The sequence below is a fragment of the Carettochelys insculpta genome, chromosome 1 (genome assembly GCF_033958435.1).
Source record: "Carettochelys insculpta isolate YL-2023 chromosome 1, ASM3395843v1, whole genome shotgun sequence".
Taxonomy (NCBI): domain Eukaryota; kingdom Metazoa; phylum Chordata; order Testudines; family Carettochelyidae; genus Carettochelys; species Carettochelys insculpta.
Window position 1 is genome coordinate 47,226,339 of NC_134137.1, and position 22,591 is coordinate 47,248,929.

At 43.5% G+C, this 22,591-nt stretch overlaps 1 protein-coding gene across 7 annotated transcripts in view; it reads right to left on the reverse strand.

The window, feature by feature from the left end:
• The window catches only part of SACS (sacsin molecular chaperone), a 100,141-nt gene that overhangs the window by 42,285 nt on the left and 35,265 nt on the right, over positions 1-22,591 (reverse strand). For 3 of the 7 annotated variants that reach the window (XM_074985477.1, XM_074985473.1, XM_074985483.1), the window contains 2 exons: positions 11,925-12,075; positions 2,540-2,627 (listed from right to left, as the gene is read on the reverse strand). In XM_074985477.1, coding sequence (XP_074841578.1) covers positions 2,540-2,627; positions 11,925-12,075 — 239 coding nt within the window. Of the gene's footprint in view, positions 1-2,539; positions 2,628-11,924; positions 12,076-12,399; positions 12,502-12,591; positions 12,869-22,591 lie in introns of those variants that run through there. The other 4 variants (XM_074985462.1, XM_074985459.1, XM_074985468.1 and 1 more) reach the window with 3 other exon arrangements.

Genomic DNA, 22,591 nt, shown 5'->3' on the forward strand with positions numbered 1-22,591 from the left:
GGACCCATTAATTGATGTGGGAAGCTATCAACAAACTCCTCAAATTTACTTTAATTCAGGATGTCATATTTGGCTAACAATGCCTGACAATTTGTGATCCTGAAGCGCAGAGTAGAATATAGGTAATACGTCACATCCTGGAAGACCTAAACGCTTCCCTTATCTACCAGTATAGACCCAGGGGCCACGGCTACAACACCCCTCCCTTTCGGAAGGGGCATGTTATTTATTAAAGACTGTCTCATATTCACATGCATTGTGACTCTTGAAGTACTGACTGAAGTTCCAGGATCGGAACTGTTCAATGAGGCACTGATATGTATATTCAGCACCCTATTAGCATAATGACAGCCAGCTGCGCTTTGAAAGTGCTGCTTTTGAAATGCAAACGCCATGTAGACATGGGCACTTTGAAATAAACCCCCGACTTCAAAACTCCCTTACTTCCAAAACAAATTGGGAATAAAGGAATTTCGAAGTCTGCAGTTTATTTCAAAGTGCCTGAATCTACATGGCCACTTCGCATTTCGAAAGCAGCACTTTCAAAGTGCAACTGGCTGCCATTATGCTAATGAGGTGCTGAAAATTCATATCAGCACCTCATTAAACAGTTCCAATCCCAGTCATTTAACGCCCCTTCTGAAAGGGAGGGATAGTGTAGCCATGGCCAGGATATTGCTATTTGGATACTAACTTTTTTTTGCAGTAATTTTCTTAAATATATATTTGCCTTTTTATTTCCTCTTCATTCCATCTCATGAACTGGGTTTTACCCGTAAAAAATTATACCCTAATAAATGCCCTAAGGACTCCTTCAAACCTTGAGCAAAGGACTGGGAAACAGGAAGGGTGCATGAGTTTGGGCTGTGAACTGGGGCAGAGGTTTGGGGTGCAGATTCTGGGGTGGGGTGTCAGTGCAGAAAGGAGCAGAGGGCTTGGGTTATGTGGGATGAGGAGGCAAGAATGTGGGGCACAGGGTTGAGGGGGAAAGGAAGGGTCCTGGGGGCCAGAGACAGAGACTTACATGGGCAGAAGTCTGCAACCAAAATAGCGAGAAGAGCCATTTTTTCAAATTCAGTTACAAAATCAATACTTCAAGAACCACAATGCACGTGAACATGAAACAGTCTTCACTAAATAACATCTAACCGTACCTTCTCCTAGACCCTATTTTAAGAACAGCACGCACGCAAGGATCTGTGCCAGTTAGAAAGTATGTTCACCCCTGGATTAGAGCACAAATGAGGACATGGAAAATTTGGAGCCTGGAGATTGCTTCTTTTTGCTTAAGAGCCTATGTTCGCAACAACTCTCCACACCCCACCCCATTCCCAGGGTCTACCCCACTTAGCCCACAAACATGCCCCCCATCTCCAGGCTTTACCTACCTCATCCCCCAAATCTGCCCCCCAACACAGAATCACAGAATTCTAGAGCTGGAAGGGACCTCAGGAGGTCATCTAGTCCAGCCCCCATGCTTTACCTCCCATACTGCACATCTGACCCCCCAACCCAGGCTTAACCTCCCCCAGACCCAAACTGGCCCAACCCCCTATCCCAAAATTAACCCATCTCAGTTGATGAGCTCCTCCATCTTCATGTGCTGCTGTTGCTGCTCTGCGGCCGCCGCCACCTCCTCAGCGGGACTGCACAGCTCCAGCAGGGGCAGCCACCGCTCTCCCCAGCTCTCCTGCAAGTCTAGCACCTTTCTCACCTGCAGTGCAGACAGCTACCTGCCCTGCCGCAGCTGAAATAATGGAACTAAATGCAATTGGTTTAATGGTCAGATCACTCCCGCCACCCTGCCAGCTGTCAAACCAATTACATTTTGTTCTATTATTTCAGCAGCAGCAGGGCAGGGAGCCACAAGAGGAGTCAGTGGCAGTGGCGCCAGGAGCCGCAACTGACTCCTTAAAGAACTGCATGCGGCTCCAGAGCCACAGGTTGCTGACCCCTATACATGTGCAATTCCAGCAAGTTTCTTAGGCATGCTCCCTGTCTGCCCCACCATGGCAGAGGCCATGTGCGTCTGTGAATAGCTACAAGCCTGAGGGGAAGGGGAGGTGTGTTTTGTGCACCGTTTGTGCTTCACACAGGGAGCTCCCATTTACCAGCAACCACGCGATGGGATTTTGCTGGGGGCGGGGCCAGCACAGGAAGCATCTCTCCCACACCTGGCTCCAGGCTCACAGTTGTTAAAAGATAAACAGGGCCCTGAAGCTGCTTTCCTGACCGGGGTACATTTGGGGAAGGGGCAGGCATGGCAGGCAAGGGAGCCTGCCTGAGGCTCCTCACTGCCTCTGAGAGCCAGATCTGGTACCTTGGTGGGCCTGATCTAGCCCACAGGCCATATTTTGCCTAGCCCTATACAATCCCTACAGTGAGAAAGGAAGAATACACTACTGTGATGTGCAAGCAAAAAAAAAAAAAAAAAGCACCATTACTCATTTAAGAAAAGCAATACCCAAAACTGCACCACAGAATTAATCAAAACATTTCAAAATCTCCCAGCATCTAAGTAAATAATTATTTATCTTACCTCCTCCTTTCAGACCTTTTGACTGAAGGTTTAAGAAAATATGATTTTCAGAATTCAGACAGTCACCAAACTTAGTACAATCAGATAACTGAAATAGAAAAAAAATTGAAGATCTTGATGTTGTACATTCTCCAGTATTGCTACTTTGCAATGGCTTTTTTCCAGACATTTTGAAGGTGTTAAGTAATTTTTATATATTAAAATTTAGAGGCAAATTTTAAATGTCTCAATACATTGCTTCAATATTTAGTTTCTAAACACATCATTCTGACACATTCAATTGTTCATTACATGAAAGTGATTTTTTTCAGTTACACACAAGATAAAATTCATCCCTCAGTTACATGAATGAACCTTCATCTGACTACAATGAAAGCTATGCCCATTTACGTAGGAGCAGAATTAGATTCCAAATGCTTTTGTTTCTCACCAATCCCTACAAATTTATCCTGTTTTGATTCTTTACATTCGTCTTAGTAATGCCCAATGGCTGCGGCTACACTTGGCCATAATTTCGAAATGGCCATGCTTATGGCCAAATCGGAGGATACTCATGAGGGACTGAAATGAATATTCAGTGCCTCATTAGCATGCTGACAGCCACAGCACTTCAAAAGTGCCGCTTTCCATCATGCGGGGATCGGCTACACGGTGGTCCTTTTCGAAAGGACCCCGCAGCCTTTGAAATTCCCCTATTCCTACAAGGGGATTTCAAAGTCTGCGGGGTCCTTTCGAAAAGGAACCCCGTGTAGCTGAGCCACGCATGATCGAAAGTGGTGCTTTTGAAGTGCCGTGGCCGGCAGCACGCTAATGAGGCACTGAATATTCATTTCAGTGCCTCATGAGTATCCTCCGATTTGGTCATTAGCATGGCCATTTCAAAATTTTGGCCAAGTGTAGCCACAGCCAATATGTTTAACTCTAAGAACGCAAAGAATATAAATCCTATATTTTTTTTTTATTTTTTGCTTGATGGTCTACCCACCATTCCACAGATATAGTCATAAAGTCAGTAGACACATTAGCAAATCAAGAAGTAATTCCTAGGAAATACAAAAAAGCATCTGTAAGAGGCTTTATAGTTCCAGATATTTAATAAGTCATTTTCATTGCAAATGCGCCTTCTTCTGTTTGGAAAGTAGCACTTTGTGGCCACTAGTAGACACAAAATAACAAACAATAAAATAAAATAACTATCACTCAAAGGAACAGGTGAACAAAAACTAATATATGTGTATCACATACCTATATTAGACACATAGCACATATACCCCCAAAGGAGTATATGTAGACTTAGGATTAGACTTTTATTGATACCTGTTGGTAATTGCTGATTGCACCATACACACAAGAACAAACAGAAAAATATTTCCATAGAAATAAGTGGTAAAGTAAAAAAATGCTGCTTGAAAACTTAAGTGTATGATGTAGAGATATTTATTTCGACATGTGATGTTGATACCTTGTCTTATAACAATTATGAAGTTCTGTTTCAATCTCAATGTCTATTGTTACTAAATAATTATCTCCCAAGTGTGAAAATTTAAACTGAGACAAATAGAAAAAAGTATAAAAGCTGCAAGGTGGTGCAACTGTGAAAACTCAAACAGATACAAAGCAAAAACTGCTTAAAAATAAACATCAGTGCTATCTGTAAAAATTGTAAGAAAGAAAATGACTCTATTAAGCCTAAGTATATTGGTTATGTAATCTCAAAAGGCTTTTTTTTTTAAAAAAAAAAAAACCGGTTACCTATCTTTTGTAAGTATTGTTCTTTGAGATATGTTGCTCAGGTTCATCCCAAGAAGGTGTGCTCTCAGGTTCACTCTTTCCAGATCCTTGAGAAACTGGCCCACAATAAGACTGGCACACTTTGAGTGCCCCACTGAGTCAGGTTGGAGAGTTGAGACTGTCACCAAGTGAAACCTTATTGATAATGCTGCAATACTCTGTTGCTTTAGCTGGAATACATGACCCAAGATGACTCAGATCAAGGCCTCCACTGGAGGGATTCTCTTCTGGTGAGTCCAGATGGAAGATCTCTTCCACTTGGCAAAGTAAGTGGTGCAAGTGAAAGGTTTCCTGCTGCCTAGGAGCACCTCACAGTGGGTGTGAAGTGCCTTGCAAGCAAGAAGTACTGCCCACAGTACCTTGATGATATGTAGGGGATTTACTGCATGTGACCAAAGGCCCTGAGCTCTGAGGTCGCCTAAGTGTGCTCCCCAACCAATGCATCTGTGACTAAGGAACAGAGGTCATCTGAGGTTTGGAAAAGGATATTCACACACACACTGTATATGGATTGAGCCACCACTGAAGGAACTCAAGAACACGAGTGGAAGAGTGGCCAGTCAGTCAAAGTGATCTCAGTTCAGCCTGCAAGCTTGGGCCAGCCATGCTCAAAGTGGAAGAATCCGAAGCCAAGCATGTTGCACTATGAATGTGCAAGCTGTCATATGGCCCAGTAGCTTCAAACAGTTCCAATCCATTGTAGTGGGAAATATGCTAAGGTCTTTTATGATGGTGCTCATAGTAGCGCGTCTACACGAGCCGGCTACTTCGAAGTAGCCATGCCAACTTCGAAATAGAGCCCACCACGTCTACACGTGGCGAGCGCTATTTCGAAGTTGAAATCAACATAAGGCGGAGAGACGTCAAAGTCGCTATCCCCAACAGGAGATGGGAATAGCACCCTACTTCGACGTTGAACGTCGAAGTAGGGCACATGTAGACGATCCGTGTCCCGCAACAACAAAATAGTGGGGTCCGCCATGGCGGCCATCAGCTGAGCGGTTGAGAGATGCTCTCTCCAGCCCCTGTGGGGCTCTATGGTCACCGTGTGCAGCAGCCCTTAGCCCAGGTCTTCTGGCTGCTGCTGCTGCAGCTGGGGATCCATGCTGCATGCACAGGATCTGCAACCAGTTGTAGGCTCTGTGGATCTTGTGCTGTTTAGTGCAAGTGTGTCTGGGAGGGGCCCTTTAAGGTAGTGACTTGCTGTTGCCCCAGAAGTGCTAGTCTGCCCTGTGACCCTGTCTGCAGCTGTTCCTGGCACTCTTATTTCGATGTGGGCCACTTTGGTGTGTAGACGCTCCCCTGCAGCGCCTACTTCAATGTAGTGCTGCCCAACGTCGACGTTGAACGTCGACAGCACCAGCCCTGGAGGATGTGTAGACGCTATTCATCAAAATAGCTTATTTTGATTTCGCTACATTGAAATAAGCTATTTCGACGTAGCATCCCCGTGTAGACGTAGCTACTGAGGAAACAAGCTTGTGGAAGAAACGTTCTGGCCTGGATGGAGTCAAGCAGGGCTCCAATATACTCTGAAGGGGAATTAGGGTCAACTTTGACACATTCAGAATAAGGCTGAGCCTGAGGAATGTCTCGCACACTAGTCTCACAAGATCTTAGGCCCGAGACCAAACTTAAATTAGCCAGCTGTCCAGATAAGGGAAGACCGCAGATATCTTTTTCCAAAGGAAGGCTGCCATGACTGCCATGCATTTGGTAAACATGTGAGGGGCTGCCAGGACGCCAAAGGGGAGGACCATGAATTGATAGCATGTCCTTTTTACCAAGAAACACGGAAATCTTCTAATGGACGGAATGATAGAGACATGAAAGCATGCACCCTTCAAACTGAGGGCAGAATATCACCTCCACAGACACAAAGAAGGGATGTTGGCAGCCAGGTAGACCATGTGAAGCCTCAACTTCTTTATGAATCTGTTGTGCTTGCACAAGTCTAAAATAGACCTGAGTACATCCTTGTCTTGGGAATTAGGAAATAGCAGGGAGAAAAAAAACCCTGACCCTGAACTCCAGAAGGAACCTCCTCTACCACTCAAAGTTGTAGGAGCATCTCCACAATTCCTGTATTAGGAAATGTTCATGAAAAGGGTCCCTGAAGAGGGCCAAAGAGGGTGGGTGGGGAAGTGGAAAGGAACTAAATTGGAGAGAGTATCCCAACTCTGCCATGATCTGAGGTAATGTGGGTCCAAGAAGTGGGATAACTGATCGACGAACATGAGGGAAGGATCCAGGATCTGAACCGGTGTACCACCCCTTGGCACATTTTCAAAAGTTCTTGGAAGCCAGGGACTGCTTCTTTGAATCTTGACCTTGATTAGAGGAGGTCTGCACTTATTTCTCCTACCATCACTTCTGTTTCAGTCCTGCCTCTGTTGAGTAGGGAAAAATCAGGCAGGGTCTGCAGCCTAAAGGGCTTCCTCTGTGAAGCTCATGTATGGAAGCACAATGATTTCTAAGTTGCCCTGGTGCTGTTCAGGCTATGAAAACTCAAATCAGTAAAACAAACAGAGGCCATTAAGGGCAAGTTCTGAATGATCTTCTAAACTTCCAGTGGGAAGCAAAAGTCCTGAAGACACAAGCTTTTGCACATGACAATATGAGTGCACATTATGCTGGCAGCCAAGTCTGCAGAGTCCATTGAAGCTTGCAAGGAGGTCTTGCAATCATTTGCTCTCCTTGCATGAACTCAACAGTGAGAGTCTGTAGAGAAGATCTATTTAAACTTGGCTAGAGAATTTCAAGAGTTATAACAGCTAAATATCGATCGTTGATTCTAAATTCTAAGTTGCAGCACACCAATGGAATAGACCTGACAGCCTAAGAGGTCCAGCATTTATGCCTCTTTGAATTTTGGAGTAGGACCTTGCTGCCTTTGTCTCTCCTTATCATTGGAAACATCCACAATCAATGTACCTGGTAGAGGATGTATGAATAAGTATTCAAAACCCTTAGAGGATATGCCTTTTCTCCATTCCTTTCACTGCTGGGGAAATGCAAGTGGGACTTTGCCACAGGGACTTAGTGGTATTGGGAACTGTCTTTATTAAAACAAATAATAAAGGATCCTGGATGGTCCCCCTGGCATGAGGAAGCCTCACAATACTCCTGCCCCAGCCTCAGTTTCTGGACAAAAAAGAGCTTCCTGTTTGCAGGACAGGCAGTATAAGTAATTCTGCCTCGGGCTCCCAGCTTCAGTTCAGAGAAGCATTCATGGCCATGCAGCTGTGCTGAACATGTATGGAGATGTGGAAGGCAGGGATCCTGGCAAAGGTACCTGCTAGGCTGCTAGCTGAAATCTGGACAGGTAAGTGCCTGCTGGCCAGAGCCTGCCTCTGGCACTCCAGCCCCTCCTTCCTCCAACCCTCTGCCCTTCATCCTGTACCTATACCCCATGTAATCCAAACCCTCTGCATCTCCTGTTCCTTTTGCCACTGTGCCACTCCCCCATCCCTGGCACATTTGGCCACTCTCCCTGGTACCTGGGCCTGGGCAGGGCATGGGACAAAACTACTTCTCGCATGGCTCAAACCATCCACTTTGTGTTCTTGTTCTGTGAATCACAGAAAGTGCCTAGAAGAACCTGGCAGCCCCTCCACTGTATGTGAAAAATATTGAGTCAAATATAATAAAAGTCTTAAATGAATCAAACAGCACTATAGCATCTCTGTGGATAAAAATTCCATTCCTGAATAATAAGAGGATAGCAGTAGAAATATATTACTGACTACCTGATCAAGATGGTGATGGTGATTATGAAATAAAAAGGAGCTAAGAGAGGTTACAACAGTAGCCAAAAAAACAATAATAGGGGATTTCAACTATCCCCATATTGACTGGATATATGTCACCCCAGGATAGAATGCAGAAGTAAAGTTTCTAGACTATTAATGAGTTTCTTGAAGCAAATAGTCCTGGAACCCACAAGGAGAAAGGATATTCTTGATTTAGTCCTAAGTGGAGCATAGGTTCTGGTCCAAGAGGTGAATATAATTGGGCCATTTGGCAGTAGCAACCATAACAATTAATTTAACACCCCTGTGTGAGGGGAAAATATCAAAGAAACCCAACACAGTACAACTTCCCCTTTCTTAGGTTAAGGGCACCAAAATGAGGAAGGGAGTTAAATGGAAATTAAAAGGAACAGTCACAAAAGTGAAAATGTCTGCCAGGTGTAAGGAGACTTTTTGAAATCACCATAAACAGACTCAAATTAAACTTATATCTGAAATTAAAAACAGCAGTAAGAGGCCTGAGAAACTCCCACCACAGCTAAACAACAAAATGGAAGGCTAGAGCCAAAAAGGCATCTTTTAAAAACTAGAAGTTCAATTCTACTGAAGAAAACAAAAATAAAAATAAATTCTGGCAAGTTGAGAACAATTAGGCAAGTCCAAAAGGAACTGAAGAGCAACTACCAAAAGACTGGAACACTATCAGCAAAAATTGTTTAAAATGCATCAGAAACAGGAAGTCTGTCAAATAATCAGTGGAGTCACTAGATGATCAAGGGGGTAAATGAGCACTCAGTGAAGACAAAGCAAATACAGGGAAGCTAACTGCATTGGTCTTCAATACAGAAGATGGGAGGGAGATTCCCATGAGTCATTCTTTTTAGGTGAGAAATCTGACAACAAATCTGTCCCAGAAAACATATCTGTCCCAGACTGAGGAGTCAAAAGAAATTTTTGAACAAAGTGATACTTTATACAGAAATAAGTCACTACGACCAGACGATATTAACCCAAGGGTTCTGAAAAGGAACCCATATATGAAATTGCAGAAGTACTAACTGTGGTATGTAACCCATCACTTCAATTATTTTCTGTACCTGATGACTGGAGGATACCTAATGTGACATGAATATTTTTAAAAAGGCTTCAGAGGCAACCCTGGCAACTACAAGATTATAAGGCTATCTTCAGTATCAGGCAAATTGGTAAAAACTAAAGAACAGCATTATCAGACCCACAGATGAATGGGATTTTTACAGAACAGTTGACACAGCACTTGTGAAGGGAAACCATGTTTGACCCTTTTATTAGAATTTTCTGTGCCACTGAACAAACATGAACAAATATAATCCAATCAGAACTGTATACTTGAACTTTCACAAAAAATTTTTCACAAGATTTCTCACGAAAGGCTCATAAGTGAACAGTCATGTGATAAGAAGGAAGGTCCTCTCATGAATCAGTAACCGGTGAAAAGACAGGAAACAAAGAATAGGAATAAATGCTCAGTTTTGAGAACAGAGAAAAGTATATATTACATAAGCTTCCACTCAGCCCAGTACCATGCAGATGTATATTCTATAACTTTCAGTTATTGCTGGTTTTAAGACCTATAACTTTCCGTAAGCTTTGTAACAGTATCTTTGTTTTGTAGATGTAGCTTTGTTCTATATGGCTGTGTTTTGTTTCATGAGCTGATTTCTTTTTCTGAAGCTTTCATTTGTCTGAGTGAGGAAAATGTGAATGTGAGTGCGTGTGCAATGAAATCAGCCACTGAAGCCAGTTTGTCTGGACAACCATCTGTCACCAACACCTTGATGGCCAGGGAATAATAGGAGCTGAGCCCTGCAAAAGAATCCACCCAAAAAAGAGAAAGAGGCCCCATAATCAAGTGAAGATCGAAGTCCCATTTGCTGTTAGCTGATGACTCTTGGTCAGTGGTGGTGATTCATGGTCACACAGCATCTAGCAGGACAGTTGGACTGGACTGAACCATATAAAAGATGGGTGCAAGACTACAGGAGTTCTTTTCTGCTGAAAGCTATGATAGATTTGAAGCTGACTGTAATAAATCAGGAATGCTGCATTGGACTATTGTGTTGTGTATTGCATCCATACATTTAGTTAATACAATAGCAGATTTTTCAGGAAATGCACTCAGAAGAGGGATGGGGGTAAGATCCTGATACATGTTTCTCTGCAAACACAGAAACCTAGAACAGCCAATACAAAATCATTGGATGCTCTGGTTCTGACTGCCCATGAAGCTCACCAAATCAGGCTTAAAAACACTTCTGGGAAGAGAAAACAAAGACTCTGACTAGATTTAAAGAGACATATTTCCTTAAGGGGACGGATAAGGTTGAGCCAGAATTTGGTGAACCCAGAGACCACGGTATGGGTAAGACAGGCCTACCTAGGACTATAAATAAGACAGACATGTTAACTCAATAGCTCTGAATGGGTTTGAGTACCTACTGTTCTTCACTTTAGGAGCTTGTGATCAGCAGTAGACACGGTGACCCCAAACAACCTTCTGAAAACAAAGTATTTTTTAAACTCAACAGTAGGAATAAAGCTTAAAGGAAGACAATAGGTTATTAAAACAATAAAAGGTCTACCATGGTTGATATGCAACCTGGGTTCCAGTCCAATGATAGGAGAATTGCATGACCCTACTGCAGGGAAGCAGAAACACACAAGGCCTCAAAACAAAGAGGGGGTGTACTAAGGGAGGCCAGAAAAGGGGTCAGAGATGTAATTAGCCCTGTCACCATGACAAATGACACTATTTTAACTGACCTGATCTGTCATCTATAAATAAAGGAAACTCCACTCTATTTTTGAAGTAAGAAAAAGTTTTAAAGCATACCATTCCACCTACGCAGTGTATGTAAAACTAGGAGAATCTGGCTGTAAGCAACTACTGCTGAAAAGGTTGAACAAAACTTTTATAATTGCCATGGTAGAAAACAAAAAACCTCTATTCTTAAATATAAAACAAAAAATATCTGACAAATTATTCTAACTATTTAGTGACTAAATGTTTCCAACCAGAAAACACAGTTCAGTCTGGTAATGCCAACCAAAAAAAGTGTTGCTCATACTCTTGGCTTCCTGTTGCATTTCAGAGGGTGATGTGCTAACACCTCTTTCCTGCTGTAATACCACAAAATGTAAAAGGAGGGTTGAAGAGAGTAAAAGCAAATAAACCTGCAACATACAAGAAAATATAAGTTGTGTAAATGTGCAGTTTGCTTCAAACTTTAATAGTCAATGATTACTTCCTTTCCCCAGAGAAATAATTACAAAATTTTACAATGCCACTGAACCATAACACTTACAGCAATGAACAGAAAATTAAAAATACCATACACAAATATGTTATTTAAACATAATGATAAAATATTATAAAACTAAACAAATTGGCTTTATTGAAAGAGGGCACGTGAGAGGCTAGTGTTACACAAATAGCATTTAAAGGTCTTTATCCAGCAAACACACACATGTAAGTTCACATGGGCACATTAGTAGACAAAATGAAATCAACAGACTACTCACATAGGTAAAGTGAAACATGCATATTTGTAGGACTGGAGGCTTTTACACCAGAAATTCTTCTTTGAACAGCACCCAGTAAGCATGCTACTCTAATACAAATAATCAAGCAGCTACCTCCTTCGGTTTCCTTGCAATAGGCTCCTTTATGTGTGGACATAATACAGCTTTAAATGCTTCAACTTTGCACTGTCTCCATCAGGAAAAGCAAGGATACTTCCAAGGCAACTGGTAAAGGGGGTATCAGTCTGGTAGGCAGTCACACTGCAGGGAAGCACACTCACCTCTCTCCCAAGGTGCCACAACTGCTGCTCAGCAACAGGAAATCCTGTTTCTGAATTAATTAATGTCTTTAGAAGACAGACAGAGGCAGAAGGAGGCACCTCAAATGTCCTGCATCCCAGGCAGTCATGGAGCACAGTCACCCTGGCCAACCTGAAAAACACAAGGCAGAGGAGGTCAAGGCAGTAGGTGACAGGAGGCAGCACCGGCTGTCCCCAGCTTACCTGAGCATGGGGAAGGTCCCATCTCCTTTAGGGTGACCAGACATCCCTGGTGTCAGGCCCCACCCACTCTCACGGACTTTTGTCTTACACGGGCACCTGCTTCCCCACACTCGTTATCTGCCCACCCTGCACCCACCACCCCTCCAGCCAGGCGGCATCCGCCAGGGCTTCCCGCGCACGCCCTGAGTCGCGGGGAGCCACCGCCAGGCCGAGGCCCCCGCAGGCGCCGCTTCTGGGAAGTGGGGGATCGGACCTGCCGGCCTTGGAGACACAGGCGCGGGCTATGGGGATCCTTCGCTCTCGGCCCCTGAGGGGGATGCGCCCGCAGGGCCGCCCCGGCCGCCCGCCCGCGAGGAGTCGCCGAAGCGGAACCCGGCTGCAGGGGCGCGCTCGGGGCCCGCCTCCCGGCCCCGTCCCACAGGCCTCCCTCCCCGCCCGCACTCACATCCCCCCGCGGCCGCGGCTCAGTGACAGCTCGAACCCGCCACGCTCGCGCCCAGCGCCCCCCGGACACAAAGAACCGTTCGCGGCGGCGCCAGGGGGTGGGACTGACCGCGGGCGGCCGGCGGCGGGGCCGGGCCAACTCCGAGAGCTCGGCAGGGGAGGCGGTTGCGCACCCATCGCCTCCCCCCGCAGGGGGAAACCAGGCTGCCGGGGGCCGCAACCGCTCTCGTGCGAGACACCCGGCTCGGCTCGGCTCGGCTCGGCTCCCCTCCCCGCGAGTGACACACTTCACACAGCCGGACACCCCCTCCCCCCAACCGGCTCTCCGCGCGCACGCGCACACGTACCAACAAAATCCTCCCCCACCACCACGGTCACACCAAGTCCCCTCCCCTCCCCATAGACTTGCCCCCTCACACCCCACAACATCCTTTGCATCCCCAGCAGCTAAGTCCTCCCCATCCCCAGGCAGATACACGCCACGAAATTCTCCACCCCTATCCAGCAACACTCTGGCAGCAGCGAAACTCACCACCAGCAGCTCCCTACACCCGTACAGAGTACAACACAGCAAAAGCCTCCCTCATCCCCCCAGACTGACACACAGCAAAACACCCTGGTCCTCTCCAACCCACACAGGCACAGACACATCACTGCAAAATGCCTTACTTGTCCGCACAGTCTGACCTACTTTAGCTAATCTGATTAGCTTCTATGATGAGGTTAACTGGCTCTGTGGACATGGGGAAGTCAGTGGGTGTGATATACCTTGACTTTAGCAAAGTTTTGATGCAGTCTCCCACAACATTCTTGCCCATAAGTTAAGGAAATATGGATTGGATACATGGACTGTAAGATGGATAGAAAGCTGGCTTGAAGGACCAGTCAAGGGGTAGTGGTCAATGGCTTAATGTCTGGTTGGCGGTCAGTTTCAAGTGGAATGTCCCAAGATTGGTTCAAGGGCCGGTACTGTTCAAAATCTTTATTAATGACCTGGATGAGGGGATGAATTGCACCCTCAGCAAATATGCAGATGACACAAACGAAGGGGGTCAGATAGATATAGTGGAGGGTAAGGATAGGGTCCAGAATGACATAGACAAATTGGAGGATTGGGCCAAAAGAAATTTGATGAGGTTCAACAAGGAGATGTGTAGAGTCCTGCACTTAGAATGGAAGAATCCCAAGCACTGTTACAGGCTGGGGACCAACTGGCTAAGCAGCAGTGAAGCAGTAAAGGACCTGGGGATCATAGTGGATGAGAGGCTGGATGAGTCAACAGTGTGCCCTTGTAGCAAAGAAGTCTAATGGCATATTGGGGTGCATTAGGATAAGCATTTCCAGCAGATCTAGAGATGTTATTCCCGTCTACTGAGCACTGGTGATGCTATATCTGGAGTATAGCGCCCAGTTCTGGGCCCCCCCAGTATAGAAAGGATGTGGATGTCTTGGAGTGGGTTCAGTGGAGGGCAACAAGAATGATTAAGGCCTGTAGCACATGACCTATGAGGAGAGGCTGAGAGATTTGGGCTTATTTAGTTTGCAGAAGAGAAGACTGACGGGCAATTTGATAGCAGCCTTCAACTTCCTGAAAGAGGGCTGTAGAGAGGATGGAGAAAGACTGTTCTCAATGGTGACAGATGGCAGAACAAGGAGCAATGATCTGAAGTTACAGAGGGAGAGGTGTAGGTTGGATATTAGGAAGAACTATTTCACTGGGAGGGTAGTGAAGCACTAGAATGCATTACTGAGAGAGGTGGGAGAATCTCCATCCTTAGAGGTTTTTAAGTCCTGGCTTGACATAGTCCTGGCTGGGATGATTTAGTTGGGGTTGATCCTGCTTTAGGCAGAGGGCTGGACTTGATGACCTCCTGAGGCCCCGTCCAGCCCTAGAATTCTATGATTCTACACATGCAGTAAAATCCTTCTTATTCTCACAGACTACCACAAATACAGCAAAATTCCCTACAACCCTTCCCAACAGATTGCGACCCACCCAGCAAAACTGACTCCTTCCCATCCCAACACACTACAACACTGCAAACACAAGATAATAAAATTCCCCCACAGCATCCGTTTCATCACAATGCATAGCCCTTATCCTTATACATGCTGTAAAATGTTTTACCCTCTTCAGAACGATAGATCTTGCAACACATTAAAATCGTCCTTCTCATAGTGAGTTACACTTTATATACATGAGTTAAGTAGGCTTCATCTGTATCTGATTATCAGTTCTGAACAAGATAAATTCACTATATGAAGTAGGGAGGGGTGAGGTGGGACATCAAAGGTTGCTGCACCTCATATTACTGGCCTGTCTTAAGCATATGTTAGATCAGTCTCAAGAGGTTGTTCCAGCAATCAAGAGAAGCTCAAGTGCAACAAGACTCTAGTCAGGACCTTTAAAGTGCAAGACTCATAAGTAGATGGCACAGAGAGCTTTGACATTGGCAGTACACCACCAAGGGAAGTCCCTTGGGAAAAATAAAAACTGGTGGCCATATTCAGCAAATGTAGGCCCTTTTAAGTCTTCCCTGATGTAGCTGCACCACTGCAGTGTGTCTGTGGAAGGTGTGGTATGCTGAGGGGAAAGTATTCTCCCGTTGGCATAATTACTCTGCCTCCACAAGTGAGAAACTATGCCAGTGGGACAATGGTCTCTCACTGACATAGCACAGTGGATATGGCACTTACGTCAACATAATTTATTTCACTCAGTGACATGTATTACATTGATTTAATCTGGAATGTAGACTTGCCACAGATAAAAATACTAGTGCAAACAAAACTGTCCCATTCATAGGATGGTTCAGAGCATCCGAAACAGGCCCTGTGCTTTATGGGTCCCCATTGCAGATGCCTTAACTATCCTATGGATGGGAAGGTCCCCTATACTGAACTTTGCCCGTGAAGCTCAGCGTGCGAGGAAGCCTGGCACATGCCAGTAGCAGGGATTGCCTCCCCACCATACGCATCGTGGCAGCAGAAATTGGAGTGACCTGGACCTGGTCCTAGCCTGCTCTGCTCTGCTCTGCTCTGCTCTTCTCCACTCCACCACCCCCAAGCCATGCAGATTCAGAGGAGCAAAGCAGAGTGGGCTAGTAATGGGGCCAGATCCCTCTGTTTCCTGCCACCACAGTGAGTGCAGAGGGGGCTGACCCCCACTGGTTCCCCATACCTGGCCCCCAGTAATCTCCAGGGTCACATCTCTTGTGGGAGGAGGCTTTGGGAAAGGAGTGCAATGGAAGTGGGAGGAGGCAGAGAAGGGCTAGGAAGAAGTGGGACAGGGGTGCAGCAGGGAGAAGAAGAGGCAGGGTGGTGTCCTGAGCTTGAGGTCAGGGGTGCGGTTGCCCTGGGCTCCCCTATGTTCAGCCCTGAGTGTGAACACCAAATTCATCCTATGTCACCAGAGGCAGAATGTAACAAAGCAAAAATTCTCTCTCCTCAAAGGAAGAGAGGGTGCAATGTACACTGTAAATCCATGCAATATCTTTGGCAGAAGTATATCAGAAAAGTGCCCCCCCCCCCCCCAGCCTCAGCCCCTGGGAAAGACTACATACATCCTCCATTCTCAAGGGAAGAGACTGCTGCTACTGTGCATTGGCTCTGATCCACCAAGCATGTGTGTGCGTAACTTTTCCAACGTGAGAAGTCTCATTGGCTTCAATGGGACTGCTCACATAAGTAAAGTTTTATACATTCATACATATTTTAAGGATTATGGCCATGGTCTGTAAATCAGTCAATAATGAGGGGGAGTAAGGCATCAGTCAAGAAAGGGACATAACACAACATGATAGCCCTTGGAAACATATAACCATTAGTGTATAATATCACATGTTTATATGGCATCTTTTATTCCAAAGTAGCAGATTTTTGTTTTAAACCATATATTTTGATATAGCTGACATCAGTTGATCAAACACAGACCGCTTTGTGATGAAACACCACAGCATGCCCCCCAGGGGAAAAAATGAAAGCATATTTTATCTAACTGAAACTTCACGGAAATGTAAGTATGCAGAATGTAATTTCCTGAGGTGGAATTTGTTCAAGATACTTTAGTTAACAAAGAAATCTACTCATGCAAATTGCCATGGGATCCATATGGATCACAAGTACTCAGAATCTTAATTTTAAGCCTTACACAAAATCTGCAACAATGCTACTGCTTTGTCAGACTATTGGAGTCATCAACTAGTTGTTCTTATGCATTTTTAAAAAATAACCACAGCCCTCTGTTTCCCAGAAGCCAAGAACAAGTGACATGGAACAGGTCACCCAACGATAACCTGTTCTATTAATTCCCTCTGAGGCACCTGGCATTGGCCAGTGTCAGAAGACAGGATATTTGGCTAGATGGACCATTGGTCTGACCCAGTATGGACATTCTCATGTTCTTACATAGCTGAGTACAAGAAGGACAGACAAAATTGGTAGCTACGCATGGCCAATTTTATAATGCTCTCATTAACAGAAGCCTATACTCATAGGCCGCTTCTTCTCCAAAAGTGGCATGTGTAGAAACGGCCGTAGTGCAATATACATAAAATAATCTCCTTATGATAGATACATTTGCCGTTTGTACATTTTTAGTACTGGAGTGCCAGTGCTATCTCATGACTGGAGGAAGGCATTGCAAGATCCCTAAATTCTGTTCCTAGCTCTGATAGGGATACAGATCTTGAAAAAAAAGTCACAACCTCCCTGGCCCTTAGTTTATCCATGTGTAAAATGATATGGCGCCGGTTTATTTCACACTGGCTTTGAGGTCTTACACTCCTCTCAGCATGCCAGCTCCATGGTGTGGTGCTTAGGTTCCCAAAATGAAAGACAGTAAGGGACATTCACTTGTGCAAAATGTGGGGGCTCGTTTTCCTGCCTTTGAGTCACTTTGCTGACCCTGAATGCTTATGCACATTAACCTTCCAGTTTCTATTCCCATTCTCCACTTCTGTGTTGCCTCTCATTTTCCCTCTCTCACTCCACAGTACTGAAAAATTCCTCTTTTCTCCATTTCTCCTCAAGTATTCTCTTTTCTCCACCTCCTTCCATTCTCTCCAAACACTCACTAACCAACTAACCAAGGAGATGGGCAATTTTTTTTTGGTCTGAGGGCTACATTTGGGAAAGGAAATTATATGGAGGCCCATGAATGTGGATATTATCAAGATGGAGGAGGGGCATCTATAGGGTGTAGCATGGGGGGAATTCTATAAGGGATGTTACTGAGATGGGGCAAGGGGATTTATGGGGTGTGGAATGGGGGGAGGGGCTCTGTGGGGCAGCACCAGGGAAGAAGCTGAGCAGCAAGAGTAAGTCTGGGTACGCTTACCTGGTAAGCCCCTAAAGAGCTTCCTGCTCCTTGGCAGTGCTATCCAGAGCACAGATTCCCGGCGAGCTGAGGCTATGCGGGAGGGAGAAAGCAGAAGGGGAGAGACCAAGGGCTAGCCTCTTCAGATGGCTGGATCACCAGCTGCCACAGCTCAATGTGTTTCACAGAAGTTGGGTTGACTCCTCCCAGCAATGCTGTCTTGATTCTGCTCCCTGGCAAGAGCTATTGAGGCCAGGCTGAAGGATCCAGTGGGACAGATGTGGTACACTAGCCATAGTTTGCCCCCATCTGATCCAGACTCATTATTTTAGGCAGTCAAAGGATATGGACATCCTCTGTGGTCTCTGTCAACAGCGGTCTCAGCAAGAGGAAAGATGTATAGGCAGCATAAGCCTGGAGTTATCCTGGATCTTGAAGGTCAAAATACCCACAGAGAAAGTGCTATGAAAAACCGTGACAAGATCTAGAGAAGTTAATGCATTTGCTTATGTGGAATAAAATTGATTAGTGTTCTTAGGCGATAGCTTGCATTTGAAGTTTGCTTCAAAAATTACAGGTCTTCATCCTTGGTTTAGTTCAGTTCATCTGGTGTTAGGAAGACACAAATTTGTCAATTAGCAATTTCTCCTAACTAAATTTTTGTGTCCATGAGAGCTGCAGAATAAAGTTTAGTGTTCAAGGATAAAAATTTGGCTCTACTGAAATCAATGGCAAGGCTTCATATTAAGACAAGATTACATAAAATGAGTTTTACTCTGCAGCCTTGTCTTAAAATGGAAATGGAAATATTTGGCTATCAGACAAAAATGTCAAAAATACAGGAAAGAGTACAATTCTCTTTAAACTGTGCAAAAGGCACAGGACTGGAAACAGTTCTTGTTATGCCATCAAGACAGACACATTTCCATTAGAATATCTATCTGGAAGGGTCTGTACATAGGCCAAATTAACTACAATGCAGTTTTCTATTAGCAACATCTCAGCAACTCTACAGCAACACATATTTTAAAATATCATAAAATATGCTGGTACATATAACCAAGCACCTTATCTTTTTGCATGTTGGCAATAGTGACCTTGATTAACTCTACGCCCCTGAAATCTAACAATTGATATACATCTTTTAAATAATAAATCATCCCTAAAAAACCCGTGTAAAACTGTACCTTCTGAATTAGAAGTACTCGTTGCATGTACTAAATACTATCTTCTGATTTTAAGGACAACAATATTTTTACTGCTTTTTATTCCTATTAGCCCCGGAGAGACAACACAGCTTCGGAGGCATGAATGGAATTCTATTCCTTGCGTACCATCAACAGAAACATTTATGGTGCAAACCCAATGAAGATAATGAGTCACTCAAATAAACTTTGGCATGAGATCCTTTATCACTAGTGATTGTACACTGTATGAGAAGGAAAGAACCTCATTTGACTCTCACAACCCTGGGTGAATTCTTCAGGAAACATCTTTTTATTTGTAAACTAAGTTAGGTATGTAAAACCCTGTCTAATTGGATAACTGGCTAAATGTTAAGTTTAATTGGTTACCCAATTACATGGGGGGAGGGGTTGCAGAGGCCTCCCTGCTGACTGCTCCAGCCCCTAGTGATGCTAAACTGAATGTATTAAACTTAAAAAATAGTGAGATGATAAAACATAAAAAATCCACAATCACATTTTATATTCACTTTTCAAGGTAGAATAGACCTTTAAGTTTGAAAATAAATATGTATGGGAACATTGCCTTTAAGACTTGGTGGCTATGAAAAACGAGCCAGCATTTTGCTGTAGATGTTGGGAAGCATTAAACACACTCAAGATATGTGGAAACAAGCTGATAGAGTACAAAATATATAGAGCCTTCTGCGATGTTGTAGTATTGCTACAAAATGAAAAGAATGCAATCTCCACAATGACCATTTCCTTGAAATTAGAAAACCATAGATTTCAAAATGACTAAGTATATTCAGACATCTGGAAGAACTGTGAACACTGGAAAGGCTCTGATGTATTGTAAGATGTGAGTCCCATAAGCAAGAATGTGCAAAAACAGATGGGACAGAGTCTGAGGAAAGTAAGAGTGAATGGGTTATAAAGCAAACATTGCTGGGTTACTAGTTCAACAAGAATCACACTGCTGTAAAAGACAGGCAGCTGCAGCTGCTAAATTCTGCAGTGCTAGAAAGTAACAAAGGCTCATCAACCACTTTTACATTTAAGACAGCGCATTACTAACAAACTTAAAACTTTTTAAACACAATACATTTGTTTTACACCTCATTTCTAAGTTTTCTAAGTCAATTCCTCAAATATTTATAATTGATTTTTTAAAAAAATTCTAATATTCAAACATTTTACATTATCTAGAGATGACTGACTGCTAACCAGTGAAATCTACGTCTGTCTTATGCTTTACTGAGCAGCAAACTATAGGACCGCATTTACCAATTTCATTTAAAGAAGCCAAAGAATAAATCTACTACTTTCTGATGACACATGCACACTCTTTTTAGAGAAAAGATAGGAAAAGATGTAATCAAACCATTAGTTTTGATCATTCAAAGCCAGATCAGATACTTTTACGAGCTGATTTCTCTTTGTTTATTCCCAATGGCCTCCACTGACTGTAGTTAAGGTGGAAGGCAGGATTTGGATCTAAGTTTATGCCTTACATGAACAGCTATAGTAACATCAAACAAACAAAAATGGTCATTTGCTTAAAGGAAAAAAGAAAGAAAAATCAAAAAGATTATACGTGTGATGTATTTACTTTTACTAATAAAGGAGAGGGTATGGGTTGTGAAAATGTCTGATTCAAATAAGGTATCTGGCTTTTCCCTGGTTTGTTACATAATTTAAATCTTTTTGCTGAAAAATTTATTATGGCTTACTCCATTTTATCTGCAATCAATATTGCTCATCTTCATATACTCATCATACAGTTCCATTATATCCAGATGCTGACCCACCACTAAGTGACTGTGGCACAAATAAAATAAAATGAAAGCTTTGCTCTTCCTTAGAGGGTTGATGCACTTCTAAAAGTATGTATCCACGACAAATACTAAAAGTATGGACATATTACAGTACTACACGTACTATCTTTTCTACTACCACTTCTATTACTACTAATGATGATGATGGAAAGATTTAAGGTCAATGGACCACAGTAATTTTTTTTTCCTTTGCACTATATGTTTTTTGCAGTGCGTTATATATAACTGATACTCAGTAGCAATAACTATTTACATTTTAGCATAAGCAACTTCCTTGATGGTAGACTACAAATACTCGTGGAGAGGTGATGAACCTTGTTTCCTATTACTACCTGCATAAAAAATAAAAAGCAGAACAACAGGACACAAATGACTGTAAAAAATCAGAACCTTCTACTTTCATACACTGACAAATAAAAAGCTTTATTTAAGTTTTTTCAAGGACCACAGTGGAGAAATGATATGCAGCCGTAACTGTGGAGCACTTAATATATCTCTACAGCTAATATTGAATTGCTGAAAATCATGAGTTTTATTTGTTCAGATAAACTCAAACAACAACAAACAGCTAGTACAAAAGGTCTGATGTTCCAAATTACAGAAAAGAGCAAATCACCAGAATGGAAGATAAAAATAATTTCATAAATTGCTCTTTGGAGTATTGCTTTAGGAGAGAGTCATGTGCTGCAAGCAGTGTAGCTAACAAACATCACGTTTATAATACAAAGTATTGTTTGGGCCCATATTCCATGATAATAACAGCCATGAAATGACTCTTTCTGTTAATACTTCAAAAGTATGTCTATACTGCAGTCTTGCCACATATTGATTTGAATTTTTTCCTAAACGCCTGTATCGTCCCCACCAAACTATGCCATTCCAACAATTTCCTGTACCTGTGTCTTCTGCCCCTTCTGCCTACTTGCTAAAACTCATCCTCTATGCACTGCTGCCTGCCATGATGGAAAAATGCAGTTTTAAGAGAGAGGGATTTATAGGCTATGAAAAATATAACTGTCATTATGGAGAATGCTGCATGCAATTGGTTGTATTTACCTTAGGGGAACACCTTATATCACTTCCCATTCATTATTTGTATATAATTGTGATAATTCATATAAAGCATGTCACGTAAGATACCATGGGAAAGACTGCTCTGATTTCCCTCCACAGCTAAAAGCCATTGTTCTAGCTGAACATATATAACCTTAGGGCATATGAAATTCTGAGATAGTGTGGTTTGGTGGTTACTAAAATATCCCATAAGTTACATCCAGATATTAGCTCACCAAAAGAAAACACGGGAGCTAACTAACACTTGGGTGGGTGGAAGGCAGCCATCAGCAGCCATTATCTAGCAAGGGAGTTACAATTCAATGACTCACCTGCACAAGGCCACACCAGAGGCGTTGCTCAACCTTGCCTGGTCACTCAGCAATGCCCACCCAAAATTCCTTATAGCATGAGAATATGAAATAGAGGATAGAGGCCACATGGTTTGTCCTATTTCTTCCCCTACCTACGCCAAAGGCAACGAGCATGCTGGATATGAGGAGAGAGGTCCCCATGCTAACAGGGTGAGCCTGTGTATGAAAGACTGTACCCAACCTGCAGTAGACAGCAGGGTAAGAAAAAAATGCTTAGTCTAAATAATGCTTAATC